Consider the following 20,295-nt stretch of genomic DNA (forward strand, 5'->3'; position numbering starts at 1 on the left):
TGTGTGTGTGTGTGTGTGTGTGTGTGTGTGTGTGTGTGTGTGTGTGTTAAAGGAAGTGATGATGTCATGACTGGTGTGATTCACTAATGGGCCCAGAGGGGTTATCATATGAACCCTTCCCTGGCTACCTTAATGGGTTAGTGGCTCCTGTGGTTGCGTGCGTGTGAGTGTGTGTGTGTGAGTGTGTGCGTGCTGACTGTACATGCAAGGAGACATTATGAGTACATATTCCTGACAATTTTATCTTCCCAGTTAGAATACTCAAAAATGAACGCACACCGTGATGCTGTTGTGATGAGGTGCTAATCACTGGACGTGTGGCTCACTCTGGCTGCAAATGCACCTCTGTATTACATTACATTACATTACATTACAGTCATTTAGCAGACGCTTTTATCCAAAGCGACTTACAATAAGTGTATTCAACATCGGTTTTCGAGAGAACAACTAGTAACCAGAAGTCATAAGTGCATCTCCTTTCCTCAAACAAGCATCTAAGAGCATAAACCAGAGCCGACGTACAGTGCAGAAGCAAACAAATGCAATAAGTGCCACAAACTAATATAAAAACAATAAGTGCAATAAGCTAGTATGAATACAATAGATGCTAAGTAAGTGCTAAGCGGAAGGCTCAGGGTAGGCCTTTTTGAAGAGGTGAGTTGTCAGCCTGCGCCGAAAGATGGGCATTGGGTATTGTGACGACGTTGCGGCCCTCAGGCCTTGTTCAACATCAACGAAACTGTTGATTGTTGCTCTTAAGAAGGCCTGAGGGCCAGAGTGGGCAACTCTTTGTTCTTCCTATAGAGCCTGTAGATGGAGTTGGTTGACTTATGTGATTCACAGAAACTACTGTTTTACTGCTGCATCCAGCAGCTGTTACTGCTTCAAAAAACTCATCTTTGTCAACTACTAATGAGGTCTTTGGCCTACGTACTCTTACAAGGAGGAAACGCATTAAAGTCTCTTTTTGTGGAGACAAGTTCTCTCTCTCTCTCTCTCTCTCTCTCTCTCTCTCTCTCTCTAACAGCAACAGTTTGTCTGATTTCTCCAAACAAACGGTCCAAATGAGAAGCGATCACTGTGAAACATCTAGCAGGAGTGTCTCTGCGTGTGCTCATGCATATGTGTGTGTACATGCAGTGTGTGTGTTAATGCCTCCGAGTGTGTGCCAGCTCATTATTGACTGGAAGCCTCTTGACTGTGTCTGCTGAGTTGGGTCGAGCAGGCAAGGCTGAACACAGTCATTGCAGGCTGCAGCCTGCCTGCCTGCATGCACACCGAGGGCCAACGCAGGAGCAACTGTAGGCAACCAGGGAACGCTCACAAGTCCAACTGTGCTAATAAAAACTGCTGTTTAAGACTACCGGCGAGCTGGAATGTGTATGGTGCCTTTATCTCTTCTTTAAAAGGGCCGTTGTGTTTGTCCTTTGAGCCTTCACGGGGGAGGAGAGCCGAGAGAAAAGAGTCGATGTGGTGAAAAAGATATGCTCCACAGTGGGAGCTCCGTGGATCGACTGGAGAGGACGTGCGCTTAACATTCGGGCGTGGGCTGTTGGGAACATCTTACGTTGTGAAAGAAGGAATAACTCAATAATCAGACAGCGTTAGTGTCGTCTTCCCAATTAAATTCCAGTGTGAAGGCTGCGGTTTGCTTTGGAGCTGTGGCCACCCTCTCATGTAACAACACTCACAAGGGGCATTAAAGCAAGATCAACACTGGTTACCACAACTTCATGACTCAACAGTCCGTGTGAACAACAGCCCAGCCCAGACACAAGAAGAGCGCGTCAGGCTGCTGTGGGCTGCTAAGTTGAGAAAACGCATGTGTGACACATACTAATGGCCAATGAGTCATGTCTTTGGCTGCTATGGAGGATGAAATGTTCCACAATATGTACATGCACAAAAAAGGCAGTGAACAAAATCAATGAACATGAGAAGTGCATATACGTTTGTGACAGTATCAGTGTCTGTTTTGACACTGTTGATATTCAGTGAAATAAATGAGCATATGTCAATACACAAAACAGAAAATGTTTTTAAGCGCAGGAGGAAGCAGTAAAGCCGGCCTGAGGGTGTGTTCCTGCAGTGCAGAATATGAAGCTAATTTAATCAGAGCCCATCAAGACAAGCCTGGTTAGAATATATACTGTAGCAGCCGGCTTTCCCTTATCAGCCTGTTGGTTCTGTTCAGTAACATTAAGTCATATACCAACAATAAGCAACCAGGGTGAGGTGGTTTCATTGGAAGCTTTGCAGCACAGGCTGTTAAAACAGGGCAAACTAGTCAAATACAACCACCCAATGTGCAGCATGTTGCTTTCATTCACTGTGTATTGTCAAATGAAAAATTAAAGGCAAGTTCAATGCGAATTTTCTGAGATTAAAGATGAGAACTCCTCTGAAAAACAACGCGGCTGTGGAGGATGAGGACGACTCCAGATCTGCATGAGGTCCACACCCATCCATCCCCTCGCAGTCATTGTTTCCATTTCTTCGCCCGTTAAGTGGAAATCAAAGATCGAGGAGAAAAAACGGTGACATAAACCTGCAGTTACCGTATTTAGGGTCCGGGTTTTTCTCCTCCAGCTCCATTCTCACTCGCTGCTCGGCTCCTCGCTGCTGATCAGACGTTAGACGGGACAGTCACCATAGAAGTGTCGAGGAAAAAAGCGTCAATAACAGAGAGAGAGAGAGAGAGAGAGAGAGAGAGACCATCCCAAACCACACTGAAGCACGGCGCATTCCAAGCTAACGGAGAGGAGAGGCAGCCAATCGGAGAGCAGAGGCCGGTGACTGACAGCTGCCACAGCCAATCAGAGTGCGTCTGAGCGGAACAAAACCATTTGGCTTTCCGCTACTCCGATGGAATGTAAAGCGTTTAGAAAGACGTTTAAAATGACCGATTTCCTTTCTACGATTAACATTAAATACAAATCAGAGAGTGTTATTTATTACGTTCTTTTTTTAACCCTATGCACGTGCTTGTGTGAGAGAAAGTAGTCCCAAATAAAAGAGCACAGCAGAAGTTACATACATTACTCAACTGCTGTATTTAAGTACAATTAAGAGCTTTTTGTCTGTTAAGTATTTTCACTGCACTTTATACTTTGACAGATAGATTCACTCACTCTGCCAACGTGTTTCTGTGTGATCAGTGTATACCATGAGATTCATTGTTATAGATTCAATCACACAGAAGTATATAAAGTATTCAAAAAAACACCCTAAAATTCGGATCGCACGGGAATTAAAGAATAAGACATTTTTGCATATATATTATATTTTTGCAGTTTGTATATTGTTGTATTGTTACATTAACTTAAGGATATGATGGTCTTCCACCACAGCAGCCTATAGGCTCCACCACTCAGAGAGTAATCAATAGGTTTCACGAGCAGAGAAGCTAAACTGTGGAACATGTAGGAGAGACTGGCCCTTTGTAGTTTAAATAACTGGCTGGATGGTGAACTGTGGCAGACAGGTGACGGCTCTGCCACACCTCTGGCCACAAAGGTGTCAGGTGTGCCAGTAATAATTTAAAAGGTATGAAATGTTATCAAGTTCCTTAAGAAAATCGTGAGGTCATTTTAGGCATCTGAAGTCAGGAAGTCAAACAGACACTTGAAAGGCGTGCATGTTACCAAGCTTAAAATGAAGGCTGGTGGTCATAACAATTTCATAACATTTGGTCTCAGTCGCTTTTATTATATTTCCCTTTGGTCCTTTTCTTTCCAACATGACATGTTCCTCACTATACTAGCACCCCGCGGGTAAACACCCCGAACCCAACATCAGGTCAGCACTATTGATATGGATGTATTGGCCTTTTGTCAGCTGACTCCACTATCAGCAGCAGAGTCACTTATACAAGTTGGAGACATACACAGTGTGACATGCAGGCTCCTTGTTTTACCAGCCAATGAGCTGGGAGGGCGTGGGCCGACAGCCTCCACACGGACATCCATATGCGCCATTTTGAGTGTGGAAAGACGTCGGGAATTAAATCCACTCGCCTACTACAGCTCAAAGTTCGCTGTGCACGAGACAGGAAGAGTATCAGACATTCCCAACAGACAAACTCCCCGCGTGAACTCCATATCATCATGTATCCACTCTGACAGACAGTCCAGCAGCGCTGGTTGCATAACTTCTATACGTTGCACAACTATAGGTCGCGTGCATTGCCTCCAGTGTTTCTGCCTCACCTGTCATGGACGGAGAGAGAGCCCATGTCTGACGTTACGTATCCCTGTGACGTAGCGACCGGCGAGATATTACTTAAGTAACTTTCTGTAGCCTCTCCTCACCGCGTCAAGTCTTCAGATCATCAGATAAAGGAAGGAAACGAGGTACCGTAGACCAAGTCTCCTTAGACTAGAACCGCACTGAATGCTGTCATGTTGCTCGGAGGAGTCGATTTAGGATTTAGTGTATTTGAACGTTGCTCTCAAAGGGACATCGTGCTATTGTGTTCTGATGAGTGTCTTAACATTAGACAGTTTAAATAGTAATATAATCAAACCACTAACTTAAGTCCTGCATGGAGTGATTATAATAATAATAATGCTCAAACGCTAAAAGTGTGTTTGTGAGCCAAATAAAAAGAACTGTAGCTAATTACGGAAATTGTAGCGCAATATATTTTATATTTTGACAAACTTACCTGATTTTCACTGATCTGGCAGCTCAATTTACAACTTTGTTGCATAACAATGTAATATTAACGGTGAATGTGCTTCACCCAAAGACACATATATATATATATATATATATATATATCTCTGCAATAATACTACAATACACTGGTGCCTCTTTATTTGCACTGTTCACTTCACCTTGAACTTTAAAGACGTTTACTATCTTTGATTTGTTGAACTTATTTGTGCACTGCCTGGGATTTAGTGGCCAAAACATGTCAGTAAACCTACTTAAATAATACAACTTTAAATTAAGTTTTATCTCCCTTTTCTCTTTCTTCAGTAACCACATGGCTCTCAGAGGTGCTGTCACCCGTCTGCTCACCAACAGCCAGCAATGTGCTGCTGTCTCTGTGTCCAGAGCTCAGGGCACTGCTGCTACGGCCGTCAAAGGTACATTTCAATTTCTTTATTAATTCTTTGAATATTTAGGCAAAAAATGGTAAAGTACTGTCTTCAGGGAAATATCACCATTGATGAAGGAAACAAACTTCACTTTTTTACAAGAAGGACAAAGGAACCGACAGGAGGTGAACATGGATATAAGTTGTTTACATTTTTCTACATTTTTCTTCTTTTTAGATGCTGAAGAAATCAAAAAGCCTGCCAAGGCACGTAAGTGAACTTTTAATGAGTTGAACCCGGCCTGTTCAGATGCCTTCACACACTCGTCTGTCACATGCCACAGTGACATAACCACTGCATGTGTCTGTGTACATGTTTTGACCCTCAGCCAAGGTGCTGTTCAACTGGCGGGACGCTCTGAATCTGGAGGGTCAGCTGACGGAGGAAGAGATCATGATCCGGGACTCCTTCCGCGACTACTGCCAGGAAAAGCTCATGCCCCGCATCCTCATGGCCAACAGACATGAACGTAAGCAAAGTACACACCGTGATCACAGCAGGAAACATGTCTATGGAACTTTTCTTTGCCATTCAGTTTACTTCCTGTCAGCTACTGAATTAACAAACATTGCAGCAGGAAACACAAAAAGGTCTCATTTAGAATGTTTATGTCAAGTTTAAAGATGTCCACATCGGACTAACGTCTGTCGAGCTCAGAGAACATGAACTTACTGTTTTAATATCTTTGCAAAGTCAGGTTTTGGCTTTTTACTCACTGCTCGAGTTGCAGCTGTTCGGTTAGTTTAAGTGTCCAAAAATGTTTTATGTTCTCATTAATATTTAACTGTCAGTTTCTATTTTCCCAACATGCACCGTGCCACAGATTTCCACCGTGAGATTGTCTCAGAGATGGGAGATTTGGGCGTCTTAGGCCCAACTATTAAAGGTAAACAGAAAGAATACGACTTTATTATTATTATTATATGAGTAAGAGTATCTTTCTTCTGCAGTGTTTCTCAATGTGCCTTTACATGTGTTTTCTTTATGTTGGGGTGAGGATCACTTCACACTGTTTTCTTTACCCTGCAGGCTACGGCTGTGCCGGCACTAGTTATGTGGCGTACGGCTTGATTGCCAGAGAGGTTGAGAGAGTGGACAGCGGGTATCGGTCCGTCATGAGTGTCCAGTCTTCACTGGTCATGCACCCTATCAATGCTTATGGCACTGAGGCCCAGAAGGAGAAGTACCTGCCCCGGCTTGGTGAGGGCGACATTTTCTGCAGTTGTACATGACATTGTAAAAAAAATGCCAAAGGCCGGTCTTTAGACTGTCCATCATGTTGTCATTTGTCTCACAGCTCGTGGAGAAATCGTGGGCTGCTTTGGCTTGACGGAGCCCAACCACGGCAGTGATCCCAGCGGTATGGAGACCAAGGCCAAATCCAACCCATCCAGTGGTACCTTCTCCATCAGTGGAGCCAAGACCTGGTAGGTAGACAGACACGTACAAGATGCAGTGTCTTCTCTGTTGACTCAGAAAGTAGTTTAAAGGAAGATAACTTTGACTAATAATCCTAACATATGTAGTTCACCCGAGTTGACAAAGCCTGCTCCTCTCTAATAGTGTAGCTCAGTGATAGACTGGCATTTTAGGTCAGTCACAACTGCAAAATTTGACCTTTAAATAATCATTTGGACTGTACCAAGCGCCAAGCCCTTGAAGTGAAATACTTCGATGTGTAATCATGCAATTAATGTGTTTCTTGTTCCTCACTCTCCTTCCTCTTTTAGGATCACAAATTCCCCCGTGGCAGACATTGCAGTGGTGTGGGCCAAGTGCGAAGATGGCAAAGTGCGGGGTTTCATCTTGGAGCGTGGAATGAAGGGTTTTTCCACCCCCACAATTGAGGGCAAGTTCTCGCTGAGGGCGTCCGCCACTGGCATGATCCTGATGGATGAAGTGGAAGTTCCCCAGGAGAACCTGCTGCCCAACGTCTCCGGTCTAGCTGTACGTTGCTGCCCTCTTAGTTCAGGTTCAGCTCCATCAAAACCTACTAGACGTCCCCTAAATCTAACGTTTCTTTTGTTGTTGACCTTTTCTACCAGGGTCCCTTCGGCTGTCTGAACAGCGCCCGGTATGGCATTGCATGGGGAGCTCTGGGAGCTGCTGAATTCTGCTTCCACACTGCCCGACAGTACACTCTGGACAGGTACATGACGTTCTGTCTACAGTATGTGTGCTCTCTGAAGTTAAGCTCAGGCGATCTCACAGACATAACAGAATCCAACTCCAGTGAGAGAAGTGTTAACCACACTGTGTATATCCACATTATCTCAGAGAGGGATTGGTTTTCGTTTCTTTCTAACCTCCAATCAGAATCCAGTTTGGGGTGCCACTGGCCAGGAACCAGCTGATGCAGAAGAAAATGGCTGACATGCTGACAGAGATCACCCTCGGGCTGCAGTCATGTCTGGCCTTGGGAAGACTTATTGATGAGAAGAAGTGAGTCTTCTCTGTCTGTCTTTAAATTTCTGTCCCTCTCTTCTACTAAAAACATTCCTTCTTAAATGCGTTTGATTTTCTCCGAATAGAGCCGCACCAGACATGATCTCCATGCTAAAGAGGAATAGCTGTGGCAAGGCTTTGGATATTGCCAGACAAGCCAGAGACATGCTGGGAGGAAATGGCATCTCAGATGAGTACCACGTAATCCGGCACGTCATGAACCTGGAGGCCGTCAACACGTACGAGGGTAGGCACACACCAGTGGGTGCGTCTGGTTTTCACTGTTAGCATAAAGACTGACAGAAGGCATTATGGCAGTGAAAATGATTTCACATTTAAACAGCCATTATGTAGAGGGCAGCAGTGCATAGATTACTACAGGTTGATTAAGAGAAACATATTTCAGAACTCTATGTCCACTTTTGATCAACTTCATACAAAGCACATGGTTAAGAATACATATAAGCTATCCTGTTTTAATTTAGCCAAATTACTGTATCGAAAAATGTGTCTTCTCGTACCTATATTTGGCTAAGTGAGGTTTGGAAAATACCACAGAAACACTGTGATTTTTACCGACAACTGAATGATTTATAATGTTTTTTTCATTGTTTATAGGAACTCATGACATTCATGCCTTGATCCTGGGCAGAGCCATCACCGGACTGCAGTCCTTCACTGTTGAAAAGTAAAGGCTGACTTGGACTTGATTAGTGCTGCGCTATCTGTTTCTCATGAAGTGCACTTAATCTACCTCACATTATGAGCTTTGATACACATACATCATTACATTTATATGTTTTCAAACCTGTGATAGGAGCCTCTGTTTGGCATCTTTGGTGAATATGTGAGGTCAACCTAACTAAGCATTGGGTCGAGCTGTGATCTGTACAGTTAAGATGTCTGAAATACACTTCAGGCACTGACTATGCATGGTGCATGTAAAAGTTGTGGCATTTTGGAGTCAGTGTGATAATTGGATAATATGTAAATAAATGGCTTTGAATGAGTGGAAATGTATGAGTGAGTGTAGCTGAGACCTTATTAGAAACCTGCCCAGTTTAAATTAAATGATCTTCTTTTCATCATATTACATAGGTTACTGGAGGTCCGAAGAGCCGTGTCATCTGTGCCGACGCATTTAAGTTTCGGTGTAACATGTTAACCACAGAGACGAAAAATGGGGTTTATTTAGTTCTTGTTAGTTTTATTAATTGAACTGAAGATTGTACAAATATGAACCTGTTTTCAGCTCTTTTTTTTTTGTATTCTTTGACTGCAATTAAGAGCTGTGAACTGAACTACTGCCCCAACAACAAAGACACAGTTTGGCGTGTATTCTTGGGAAAAGAGGAAATCAAAAGTGATAAAGTCAACTATTCTGAATACTCAACACAATAAACTGAAGAACCCATTGACTAATTCAGAACTAGTTGAAAAACATCACAACAATAACTAGTTGACCGGGGTTCTGATGTGTTAAACTCTGAGACTCGTCAGTGCCTGTCTGGCCTCTACGAGCTCACTGTTCAGCTTCGTGCAGTTTCCCAGCACCCGAGTCACCTCCTGCAGCTTCACATTTATCTCCTTACTGTTCTCTTCATAGATCGTGTACAAGTGCTCCTGCATCTGCTGACACATCTCCGTCACCTAGGGAAGAAAACTAAATCAGTCCATTGACACACAGTATAGGTGTCACGCCACAATTTTAATTATCGGTGCATTTAGGCCAAACATGGCAGTGGTGAACAGAGTATTTAATAAGTATGTATACAGCAGTGGACACACGTTTTTGTACCTTCTCCACTAACTTCTTCTGGTAGCCCTCCAACACTTTCTGGTCAGTGGTGCGTCTGTCATTTATACTTTCCACCAGCTCGTGAAGTCTTCTGCTGATGTCATCTATTGAGCTACGACAGATATTGACATACATGCAGTTTGAATGTGGCTTTAACCCTAACTGTGTTTTACACGGAGGACCAGTCGAGTACTGTTCATCCCGCTCAGGAAGAAGAAGCTCCTATGTGAGTTATCACCTCAGTGAATGGATTGGACTGTAGAGGTAAAGCTGTACCTGGTATGCTCTTGACTCTCAGTCATGCTCTTGTTGGAGGACTTCCCTCTCGATGAGTCCGTGTCTTCTGTCTGTATCAACGACAATGAAAGAAGAAACGCTCTAACATCATCACCGAGTGGCTGACAGTAAACATTAACTGTAGGATGTCACAGATCCCCGTAAAATGTATTTTAAATCTTGTAAGAATGAGATGGGAACTTGGGTTTATTATTCATCATGTCATGCATTTATGGTTGAAACAAAACATACACATTATGTTGCCCCAACTTAGCAGAAGGTAATAACTTCTTCACACAGTAGTAGTATTTTGTGTTTTCACAAGTTCATTAGTTGCTGTACTTCTAAAAAAAAATACCATATTTTGGGACTCCTCGGTCTCTAGTGTGATACGATGACTGGTCATCTTCTGTGAATCACCATGTGAAGAGGGCAGACACGATAGGTCATCGTCAAAGAAAAACTCCATTTTGGTTTGACTTCACAGTGCTAAATGTGGATTGAAACAAACACACACCTGTTAAAAAAGCACAAATACCGGCAGTGAAAAGAGGGACGACGTTACCTGTCTTTAGATATAAAATATAACGTTAGTAAAAGCTGAAAGGAGATGCCTCTATTCTCACTTAGCTAAGCTACAGCTACAGCTAACGTTAGCTAAGAAACTCCTTTAGCTTTAGAAGTTCACTGGTTTTAGCTCACGTTAACCCTCATGGCTCCACACTTACAAACCACATAATGATTACAATTGTTTAGTTGTAGTATGTTGCAAACAAATGCTTTGAATGTCACGTTTCGTTAATTATTAGACAGCCGGTAACTGTTTCCTGAGTGTGTCATTAACTTGTATCTAAGCTATCAGCACTCACTAGCGTTAGCTAGCTGGTTAGCTGGCTAGCTAGCTAAATGCTAACGTTAGTCCCGTGTTTTCGTTTGAACGCTTACCTTGTTTTTATTTTTCTACTCTGTTAAAATCACAGACTGTATACATTATATGTATAAAGCAGCAGCATATGGTTAAAATGATGACATGTTCTCACCTGGTTAGCAGCAACACCTCCCTGTAGAAATACTCAGTGGAAGAAAGTGAGTAAAAATTCAAATTGAGATTAACAGTCTTGCAATTTAAAAAAACAAACTCACCATGCAGCCCCATAATATGCTACTCTAATATTGTTTTATTTTTCTTTTAAAATGTTTGATAATGTAAAATTAGATCGGGTAGGTGCAAAATAGCAGAACATGGAAATACAAGTATAAGTAACTTTACTTCAACATTGCCAGCTCTCAGGTTACTTTCCTCTAATATATTCACCAGTTCAACCAACGCCAATACATTTAGAATGCGGACAGAAAAACAAATACTTTTGTCGAGAACAAAGAGATTATGAGATTATGAGACTAATTTAATAATATAATTAATAATATAATAATTTAACTATCCCAGTCAGGAAGTCTGTGGGATTTTGTGTATTCATCAATGACGTCAAAACAATTTAGAATTTCTTGACAAAGATTTAGTTTATTCTTGTGTGAGAGAGAGAGAGCATTATGGGGGGGAGCAAAACTCACTGTGGATTAAGTAATCTGTGTGGGATGGGATGAGGGGGACTGATTGAAGGTTGCTGTGATTGGAAGTGTAATCCCTCCCTCCCTTCCTTCCTCTCTCTCTCTCTCTCTCTCTCTCTCTCTCTCTCTCTTCTCTGTGTCACCGCCCACAGGCTGGATTATTTCAGCAGAGCGGACGCAGCACACCGTCCTGATGTCTGGTGGAGGATGAACTGATGATTACAACATGATGCAAACACGAAACACGTTGTTTCACAACATGTGAAGCGGCACTGCAAAGATCCAAATGCGCTTAATCTGGAAGCTGCAATAACTTGGTTTTGACAGGTGGGTGAATTGATCCACTGGTCTGTTTTCACGTTGGTCAAGTTGCTTCACTCTTCCATCTGCCTTATATTAAAGTTAGTCAAAGGATAGAATATGAACTTTTTTATTGTATTTTTAGGGAGGAGACTTCGACTCTGTCTCTCGAGCGACACCTGAGCAAGTGGATGAATCAAATTGGGAACATTTTTGCTCTGAATACAATAAAATAACTTCGACTCATTGGAGAAAGTGGAGGCTTCTACTCTGGGAATATGGACAACTTTAACAACACAAGCGAAGGCGGACTTTCATTCCAGTACTTGGTTCAAAATTTGGAGCCTCTGTACAAGGAGTACAAGCCTCCCTCTAGGGACGTCATCCAGCTCCCTAAATCTGTCCTCTACCTCCTTGTGGCTGCTCTGGTCGTAGTTGCTGTGGCTTACGCCATCGTGGGTCACCTCATCAAAGACCTGATGCTGGATATAACAGGTACTCCAGTCCGTTAGAAGTAGCTGCCTCATGTTCATTTAAGATCAGCTGTAAACCAGAACTCCCTTTTACTTTTTAATGAGTTTGTCTTCTTGTGCTGTTTACTGCATAACAGTGTGCAAATACGTTGATGCAGTTCGGAACTAGTGATGGCACAAGTCAATTGTTTTTAATTGCTACTTGAACGTTGATGTAGGTGTTAGTTTGATTTGCTATATATTAAAGATCGGGGCTGTGTTTACAGCATTGGGACAGGATCGGCAAATGTAATTTTAAGTTTTGCTCATAAATATCACGTCTGATTCATCTCAGTTCATGACACGTGTTGAATCAGAGATTGATTCTCTTTCAAATTAATTGCATGTTCTGTTAAAATCTTGGGGTTACAATTTAATATCTGGTGTTTTTGGTTGTTTTGTCTTGTATTGTGCTCAAAATGAAAAACACTTTTCAGAAGGTTATACAGTAAAAAGCTAAATAAAGTTTTCTTGTTATTAAATGAAAGTATGTTGTCATTATGTTGTAATTTCTCCTGGTGATGGAGCAAATATTGCTGGACTCCTCTCCAGTAGTGCTGGCACCTAAACAAGACAGTGAGCCTCTTTTTTCAAAGATGTGCAAATACATTATTCTCCATACGATTATACAGTTCTCCCCCTCTGCTATCCGTCCACAGACTGTTTGCTGGGCCCATACGAGGACGACCTGAAAAAAGAGAGAGAGGTGGAGGGAGTCAGCCCGCTGCTCATCCCACCTGCCCTCAGCCACTCCCACCCGAATGCCTTCCACGTGTGGGGCCAGGACGACGTCATCATCCCCGTACCTCTCCGAGACGAGAGCCCACTGTCTGGCCCTCTGTCCAGCCCTCTGATGGCCGTCATACCGTACATACCTTCTTTTTTGCCCAACTCCCTTAGCGTCAACAGCCCGTCCCACAATCGGCCAATCCCGAAGGACAGTGATGCATGAGGCGACACAAAGGATCCAAGACATATTCAAACTGTTCTTTAGTTGAGCGTCTTCAGCTCCTTGTTTTCATCTTTGAAACACATTTTTTAAAGGTCTTGGAAACATTTAAACAATTCCTGGGAAAGAGCTCATGAAAACCAGTGAGTGTCACAAATCCAGCAACATCGAATGGCCTGCAGAGACTTGCAAGTACGCATTAAGACTTTTGATGAGTGGATTTACATCTGTCGGAGTAACTGATGCGTCCACTTGTGACAAAAGACAAAAACAAACAGATTTGTGCCAAGTTAGAATCATGATTGATCATCAGTCATGATCCGACCATTGCAATTGTCTTTACTTCATTGCACAGACTTCAGACGGGGTTGAGTTGTGTGCATCTTGTGACCATATGCAACGTCAAATAACCGACATTTATTATCATGTTAGGTGCTGAACAAAACCACATCTAAACGCCTCTGTTTCATTAAGAGATTCTCAAATGCATTACACATAATATTCAGAATATCATGATTAAGGAATACCTGAAGAGAGCCGTGTGAGTTCTTTCGTCAAATAAAGGTGAATACTTGCGTCCGATATTGTTAGCGCCAATCTTACTCTGATACTAAATATATTTCTGGCCCTTATAGGAGGATCGGCCTACTAACTAACAGGGTAAAGTTAATTCAATTAGAGGAGGTGAGCGCGTTAACGTGACGGTGTGCTGCCCTTATAAGCACTGACTAGTAAGCTTAAAGTTAATTATTATAAATAGAAGACTCAGAAATAGAGTGATTGTCCACACGCATCTATTTCGTTAAAGTAATAGAAACCATAATAAATCCAGCATTAAAATCCTTTTTTTCAAAAGATCTGTCTATTTGTAGTGAATGGTGTTAAAATGGTAAAAGTGAGTGTGACACAGGTTCTACATGAAGGCCTTAATATAGTTGTATTATTGGGACAGGCCACATCGATCAAACTGTTCAGATATGACAGTGTGTGTTTATGCAACTGCAGAAAGCGTGCAGCTCTCTGTTGCTAGTTGGCATCAAAAAACACACACACACACACACTGTTACACAACTCAAAAAGACAGATTTTAAGCAAGATATTGACTGAGATGCAGAAATCCTGGGATATTAAAAGAACACAAAGGCTGTGGCATCACACACACACACACACACACACACACACACACACACACACACTTGCACGGAATCAGCACTTTCATCTATTTCTCATTTCCACTCTGTGCACATAATTAAAAAGGAAATTAATCCACCTTTATTGTCTCTCTCTCTCTGGACAAACAAAGTATTAACATGATATAGTTTTTTATTTAATCATTTTGGGGGACTCATTGAGTTCACATTGTTCTCTCCATCTGTGAAACCCAGAGTGATTCAGTGAGGGTGGAGATTAGGGAGAGAAGATTAGACGAGCAGCTTAGCCTTTAATACAGCATCCTTTTATGACTTTTGAGCTGCGGAATTAGATAATCGGCAGCAGCCTAATCTGAAATCCACAACATTATTCTGCTTGTATGACGACATTCATTGGATTCAGTCTGGGTGATGCAGAGACAGCCAACAAATTCAATTTATTATCTCTGATAGGCGTTAATTTTAGACATAAATCAACGTGTTACAATTTAAATATTGCTTCTTCAGTTCTGACTTGATGGAAGACAGGTTTTTTAATCCTATTTCCTCAGGCAGGAGATGTTAGTGCTCTAAACTCTGGGAGATGGAGCTCTTCACGTGTAGCAGAGGGGTTAGAGCTTAAGATGGAGCCAATAAAGAAGGAGGTCATACACTAGAAGGCTCCAGGCCCTCCTCACTTTAACCATATCGGTGTCACACTTAACACAACTTTTATTCAATTTCTAGGGTTGCTTCTGGCCCTGCTGGGTATTTGGGTTGCAGGGTTCTCAAAGAGCTAATGTGGTCGCACAAATTGTAGAGTTGTGCTGAATAAGTGCATCAGCAGAATTCAAGGTATTCAACATTGATAGCTGAAAGTGTTACAAACACATGAAAACCTAAATAAAAGGAACATGGCTCCCGTTAGGTTAAAAGCCAATCACTAGTGGCAGTATCAATTCCAAATATGAAGGATACCTCGTTCTTCATATTTCCCTGGGTTAGTTTCAACATTTGAGCTGGTTCCTCTTTGTCAGCGATGTTTGACTCCGTTTGACTCGTTAAGTTTGACGTTAAGCTGTTTTGAAAATGTGGGCATTGATACAAGGGTACTCTTGTTGCTTTGAAATGTCATGTATGGAAATGCAGATTGTTAGACATTTTATGATCACAGATCACATTTAAATATGTAATAACTGTTAAACTGCTTTCTTAACATGGAGCTAAAACTCACTTTAAAGCTCTGCAGAATAAGAGGATGATTGTCTAGGATTTTTTTGCCATTTAATTTAAACGGTTTCTTAGTTGCTGCAAACCCCTTAGGGCCCCTGCAGGTGACAGAGTGTCTGATCATCAGTCTGCCTGACGTGACGCGCAAACACGAGGCTCTCTTTTGCTCTGCAGTGAGTTTACATCAGCCGGGGTTAAGAGATCCTTACCGGTCCTTGATCCTAAGGTGACAGCTTACCCTCGGCTGAGCTCTTACTGACATCGACTCGGTTCCAGCTCCGTTTGACAACGCATGACACCAGCGGATTGTAACTCATCCTAAGTGGATCAGCAACTTGAAGAGTCAGTAACCCTATAAAAGCCAGACTGTGGTTAAGACACGATAAAGGACAAAAAATATGGTATTAAACTATATACAATAAGACATAACGTGTTGTGATCAGTTTAGGGATTTGTGAACCTATTACCCAACATGCAGTGGTGAGAATAAAAGATGAGCCAAAAATCCTACTTACATAAATTCAGTCAGCAAGAGGAAGTAGAAAACAAATGTATATATAAACTCGTCGTTCTGCTTTGCTCCCAGTTTAAGGATATCGTTGGTTGAGTTTGTCCTGGTTGGGGTCACTGTCTGCAGTCATTCAGCCTAATCCTCTGTTGGCAGGCCAGGTGGAGGCCTGGACTTCTCCCGTCCAGCAGCAGCCACCAACCGATGTCAGCATTTCAACTCTGCGCGTTATGACGAGCATGAAACCAATGTATGACCCATGTATTTAAAGCCTGGTTTTGAGTATTAGACATTTGCAAATGAATGCAATGACAATGTGCACATGCAAGTGAATTCTAAAACACAGCTCTTACTGCAGGTACCGGTTTTCCATAATTCATGTGGAAATTAGGAAAAGCCGGATCAAATAGGACAACGTCAAAACGAGTCATTCTGCTCACCGTGTATCCATCTCTCTAAAAGCAAACCATAGTTAACTACAACTAATCCTCATTGGGAAAGGTTTAAGTCATGCAATCCAGTCTGCATCAGTCAATTGGGGATTTGCATCACAATTCTTTTTCCCCCACATTGTATAACTACAGAGTAAGAGTATACAAAAAAGTGCAGAACTGCAAGTTCATGGCATATTAGTCACCCGATCGACCAAGAACAAAGCAGCCACTGTTTGTCCAGTCAGACCAATGCTACTGAATAGACCGCAAACAAGAGTACGTTCATACTCTGACACGACTCCATGCGAGCACGCTAGGCCCAGATAAAATATTAGTACAGGCAGCATTTAGATTAATAAAGATTAGCTAAAGTACAAAACAGCCAATTGATAACTTGTAACTAGAACGTTTTAGACAAGCAGCTCGTGTGTTGGTTTAAATGAAGTCAATAGCGTGTGATTAACAAGTAAAGTGAATTCATTGATCAAAAGAGTTGTCTTAACATTTTGGACCCGAATTCATGCCTCATAAATTCTCGTTTCCGTACAAACTGCTTTCTCACATCTGCAACCGTGAATCAAATGCTTGGGCCGACTGAGCACTTCCACAGGCCAACGGGTTAAGGACTTTGTACCCAGTTACCAAGAATAATAAAGTATCTCCATCTGTGGTAGAAGCCTCCATGAGACTAAGACGACAAGACACTTCTTTATAAACCACATTTATTATTTTACATGTTAAACAAATAGATTCTCTTTAAAATACAAATTACTTTTAAATATAATGCCAAAGTTTAAAAACAGAGTATTAACAGCATTTACTCACTGCAGACTAATACTTTATGAAATTGCTTTGATGAGCTCGTCTACTCAAAGACTCTTTGGGAGAGCACCGTGCGATAGAGAGACGTGCCTGTAGCCTGCAGGAAGGTCAAGTACATCTTGTTCTTTGTGACTTCTGCATGGACGAAGCCTCCCAGTGTCGAAGCTTGGCCGGTGAAGAACTTCACGGCACCTTTGGGAACATGATTCCAGTGACGGACGTCAGGATCCAGGAAGTTTCCAGCGCCGCTCACCACGTAGCCGACACCAGACTCTTCAATGTACTGCAGGGGGACAAAGACGTGATTGGGAGGGAAGGCAAAGGCAGCTTTATACCAAAGGAGCTCACATTTTGCATGAACCAACCTGCAGATTGTGGTCGTGACCGCAGAGATAAGCAGTGGCCTTGTATTTGATGAGAAGCGGATGAAGCCTCTGCAGGAGACACTCTGTGGGCCCGTGCTCAGACACCGACCACACAGGGTAGTGGCCGGCCACCAACAGGAAGTCCGCCTTGGACCGAGCCAGTCTCTCCTGCAGCCACGTCAGCTGACGGTTGGCATCCACCGCACGCAGAGGGCCTGTAGGCTTCTCATCCATGAAGTCGTCAGAGTTGCCGCACAGCATTATAGTGTCGAGCATGATGATGGTCAAAGTCTTCCCAGTGTTGGGGATGCGGAAGTTCAGCTCATAATAGTAAGAGGGGAACTTCCTATAAAAAAAAAAAAAGAAAGAAGTGTGACAGAAGAGAGCAGAGTTGAGCGTTTCCGTTTGAGGCATTAACATTTTAAAGCGGGTCCTTACCAGCGGTCAGACTTGTGGCTGTACTCGATCTGGGCTTTGACGCTCCCTGCATGGTCGTGATTGCCAGCAAGCACATACCAGGGGACTTTGAGAGACTTTGCCGTGTACACAGACTCAAAAGTTTCCTGATAGAAGGTTCAGATGAGAAAGCAGGGTTTTTAAATACCACAATGTTGCTTTTATCACTTCATTTTAAGACCTCCAGTTAACGCGACTGACCTGGAACCGAGGGGAATCTACGCTGTCCACACCTTTGTAGTAGAAGTTATCGCCAAGGGCCAGAACAAAGTCAGCTCCCATCTGCTCTGCTACTTTGCTCATTTCTCGAGCAGTATACTTCTGCACAGCAGTGACGTAGGGGGGATAAGGCAGCCCGCCCCAGTCTCCTACAGCCAGGAACTTGATGGAGGTTCGGTTTGCTGTAAGGGAGCACAAAACAAAACCTTAGAGCAGACAGTCTTAAGAGCAAGACCTCACATAGGTTATTTAATAGTTCTATTCACAAGAGATCATGAAAGCCCATGGGAAGTGATACTTACAGCTAGTATCCACCAGGTCCTGGAAGGCAGTAGGATAGCAGTAGGCCACAGGAATGGCAGCAATTAAGATAGATACCAGTGTAAGCACCATCTTTAAAATAAAGTCAGATGTACAGTTAGCAGCAGAAGTAACACAGCAAAAATGAAGAAAGTCACAACAATGTTTAGTCAAAACAAGAAATGAGAGTCAAGACACACACAAACAAAGAAACAAGAAGCAAAACAAAGAAACAAGAAGCGAAACAAGCTGCAGCTGCAGCTGCAGCGTACCATGCAAGCATATGCTTCCTCTCTCCTCCCTGTTTCTCAACAACATGCTCGCTTGCTCTTATGCCTGAAGATGCCTTGTGATTGGCTGCAGGCTGAAGCGGACATGTCCCAGCTGGAGCTAATAGAAGCTAATCAAAGCAACCATGTCTGTCAGGCTGACAGGGTCAGGGGTCACAACGCCACGTCTGTCAAAGCATATAATTGCATCTCGGCCTCTTTTAAAAGAGAAACTGTGTTCACAGATCAAATGACCATCAGCCTCAACAGAGACAACGCAAAGGTTGCAAATGCCTCTTATCTTCTGCCAACAAAAAGAAAACAAAGCTGGCTGACAAGAAGGACTACTTGAGTAGAGTAGCTGTCGGTGTGCAGAGATAATAATGTCAGAGAGCCAAAGTTAAAAACAGCAAAAAATCACTCACAGCTGATAACTGGTGAGGTGAGCTCAGGATGACCTGCCGGGACACTCTCCGTCCTCGCAGCGCTCCTCCGGTCTGCCTTTTATCAGGATTCCTGGAGGGGAGGCTTCAGGAGGGCCAGCCCCGGGACACGCAGCAGGGACATGATCATTGCTCACACCCTGACTCAGTCTTAGGACGGCAGGGTCATCTGGGCCGCATGTGATCCGCAATGGTTATTATAACTGGTGTCCAGACTCCACTTCTTCCACTTCCGTGTTAATCACTGTTTTCCTTCATCTTTGTAGATCATGTGGGAACAAGAGAGGTGGCTTTCTGGTTTTATTTTAGCAATGCTTAAATTAAAGTATGATAAATGTTGACCGGGCGACCAAATGGTGTGGTCTCACAGACAGCAGTCTTTTCATTTATTTTATTTGTCTTATTAAACTTGGGTTCTAACATCCCTTATCTTCGCATTTTAACTGAAAACAGGACTCGCTGCCCTCTTCTCACCTTTGAGCACATAGTTATCTGTTGAACAGCTAGAAGCCATTGGCAGTGCAATTTTAAACTGTGAATTTGCTTTTTGCAGTCCTGAATCCAGCATCTTTACATGGCCAGATGAGGAGCATCTAGCATGCAAGATGCAGATGACAGCAGCGTTCAAAACGTGTGCTGCTCACACGCATGTGCAGGCCTGATTAAAGGGGCACTCCACCTTTTTCTTTACACAGTTGATGGCCAAGTTCACTTGTCAGGATAACTGCTCATTAACACCGAACAAACGAAGCACGGTTAACGTTGTTTATCCCCTCATGGCCGTGTTGTACAGCTCTTGGTCGTCGGTTACGTGATTGGCCACTGCAGCGTGAGGTGCGGCTGTGAGCGTCCCCTGCGATCCCCACCGCTGCAGGTTAAACGCACCCTCAGGCAGGAAGGTCTCATAGAAGATGCAGGGTAGTGGCATCATGGGAAATGTAGGACCCAGTGTTTTTGGAGCTTGACTCATACTACAGACTAAAAGGATAGCTCAGCCTCCTCAAATCAATTATGACTATTCTTTTTTCACAATCTCTATGGAAGGGTAATATGAAACGTGTGAGGTACTCCAAACAAGTCATTCATAATATTCATTCATTTGTATATATTCAGAAAAAAAACATACATTCTTATAACTACACCTTCAATGTGTATGGCCTATTTG

General features: G+C 42.8%; 4 protein-coding genes across 5 annotated transcripts in view; 1 reads left to right on the forward strand and 3 right to left on the reverse strand.

The window, feature by feature from the left end:
* slc44a2 (solute carrier family 44 member 2 (CTL2 blood group)) overlaps positions 1 to 2,690 on the reverse strand; it is a 16,314-nt gene extending 13,624 nt beyond the window's left edge. Inside the window, exon 1 of one of the 2 annotated variants that reach the window (XM_031864720.1) lies at positions 2,559 to 2,688. In XM_031864720.1, the coding sequence (XP_031720580.1) occupies positions 2,559 to 2,595 (37 nt within the window). In that variant the 5' untranslated portion in view covers positions 2,596 to 2,688. Of the gene's footprint in view, positions 1 to 2,558 lie in introns of both variants that reach the window. The other variant, XM_031864718.1, reaches the window with a different exon arrangement.
* Positions 2,691 to 3,994: 1,304 nt separating this feature from the next.
* On the forward strand, positions 3,995 to 8,648 carry gcdha (glutaryl-CoA dehydrogenase a). The gene is made up of 12 exons (XM_031864789.1): positions 3,995 to 4,352; positions 4,984 to 5,093; positions 5,283 to 5,315; positions 5,434 to 5,574; positions 5,929 to 5,991; positions 6,135 to 6,305; positions 6,403 to 6,532; positions 6,836 to 7,052; positions 7,151 to 7,254; positions 7,422 to 7,547; positions 7,637 to 7,797; positions 8,169 to 8,648. The coding sequence occupies exons 2-12, from the start codon at positions 4,991 to 4,993 to the stop codon at positions 8,240 to 8,242; spliced, it is 1,323 nt and encodes a 440-aa protein (XP_031720649.1). The 5' UTR covers positions 3,995 to 4,352; positions 4,984 to 4,990; the 3' UTR covers positions 8,243 to 8,648.
* Positions 8,649 to 8,819: 171 nt separating this feature from the next.
* Positions 8,820 to 11,740, reverse strand: syce2 (synaptonemal complex central element protein 2). Its single transcript, XM_031864436.1, has 4 exons — positions 11,731 to 11,740; positions 11,169 to 11,195; positions 9,349 to 9,458; positions 8,820 to 9,200 (listed from the first exon to the last, which is right to left on the reverse strand). The coding sequence occupies exons 1-4, from the start codon at positions 11,738 to 11,740 to the stop codon at positions 9,030 to 9,032; spliced, it is 318 nt and encodes a 105-aa protein (XP_031720296.1). The 3' UTR covers positions 8,820 to 9,029.
* A 5,271-nt stretch (positions 11,741 to 17,011) lies between these two features.
* On the reverse strand, positions 17,012 to 18,709 carry acp5a (acid phosphatase 5a, tartrate resistant). The gene is made up of 6 exons (XM_031864796.1): positions 18,691 to 18,709; positions 18,421 to 18,511; positions 18,101 to 18,300; positions 17,882 to 18,006; positions 17,444 to 17,789; positions 17,012 to 17,361 (listed from the first exon to the last, which is right to left on the reverse strand). The coding sequence occupies exons 1-6, from the start codon at positions 18,691 to 18,693 to the stop codon at positions 17,122 to 17,124; spliced, it is 1,005 nt and encodes a 334-aa protein (XP_031720656.1). The 5' UTR covers positions 18,694 to 18,709; the 3' UTR covers positions 17,012 to 17,121.
* Between the last annotated feature and the right edge of the window lie 1,586 nt (positions 18,710 to 20,295).

The sequence above is a fragment of the Anarrhichthys ocellatus genome, unplaced genomic scaffold (genome assembly GCF_004355925.1).
Source record: "Anarrhichthys ocellatus isolate YVR2014 unplaced genomic scaffold, GSC_Weel_1.0 scaffold31, whole genome shotgun sequence".
In the NCBI taxonomy this organism is placed as follows: domain Eukaryota; kingdom Metazoa; phylum Chordata; class Actinopteri; order Perciformes; family Anarhichadidae; genus Anarrhichthys; species Anarrhichthys ocellatus.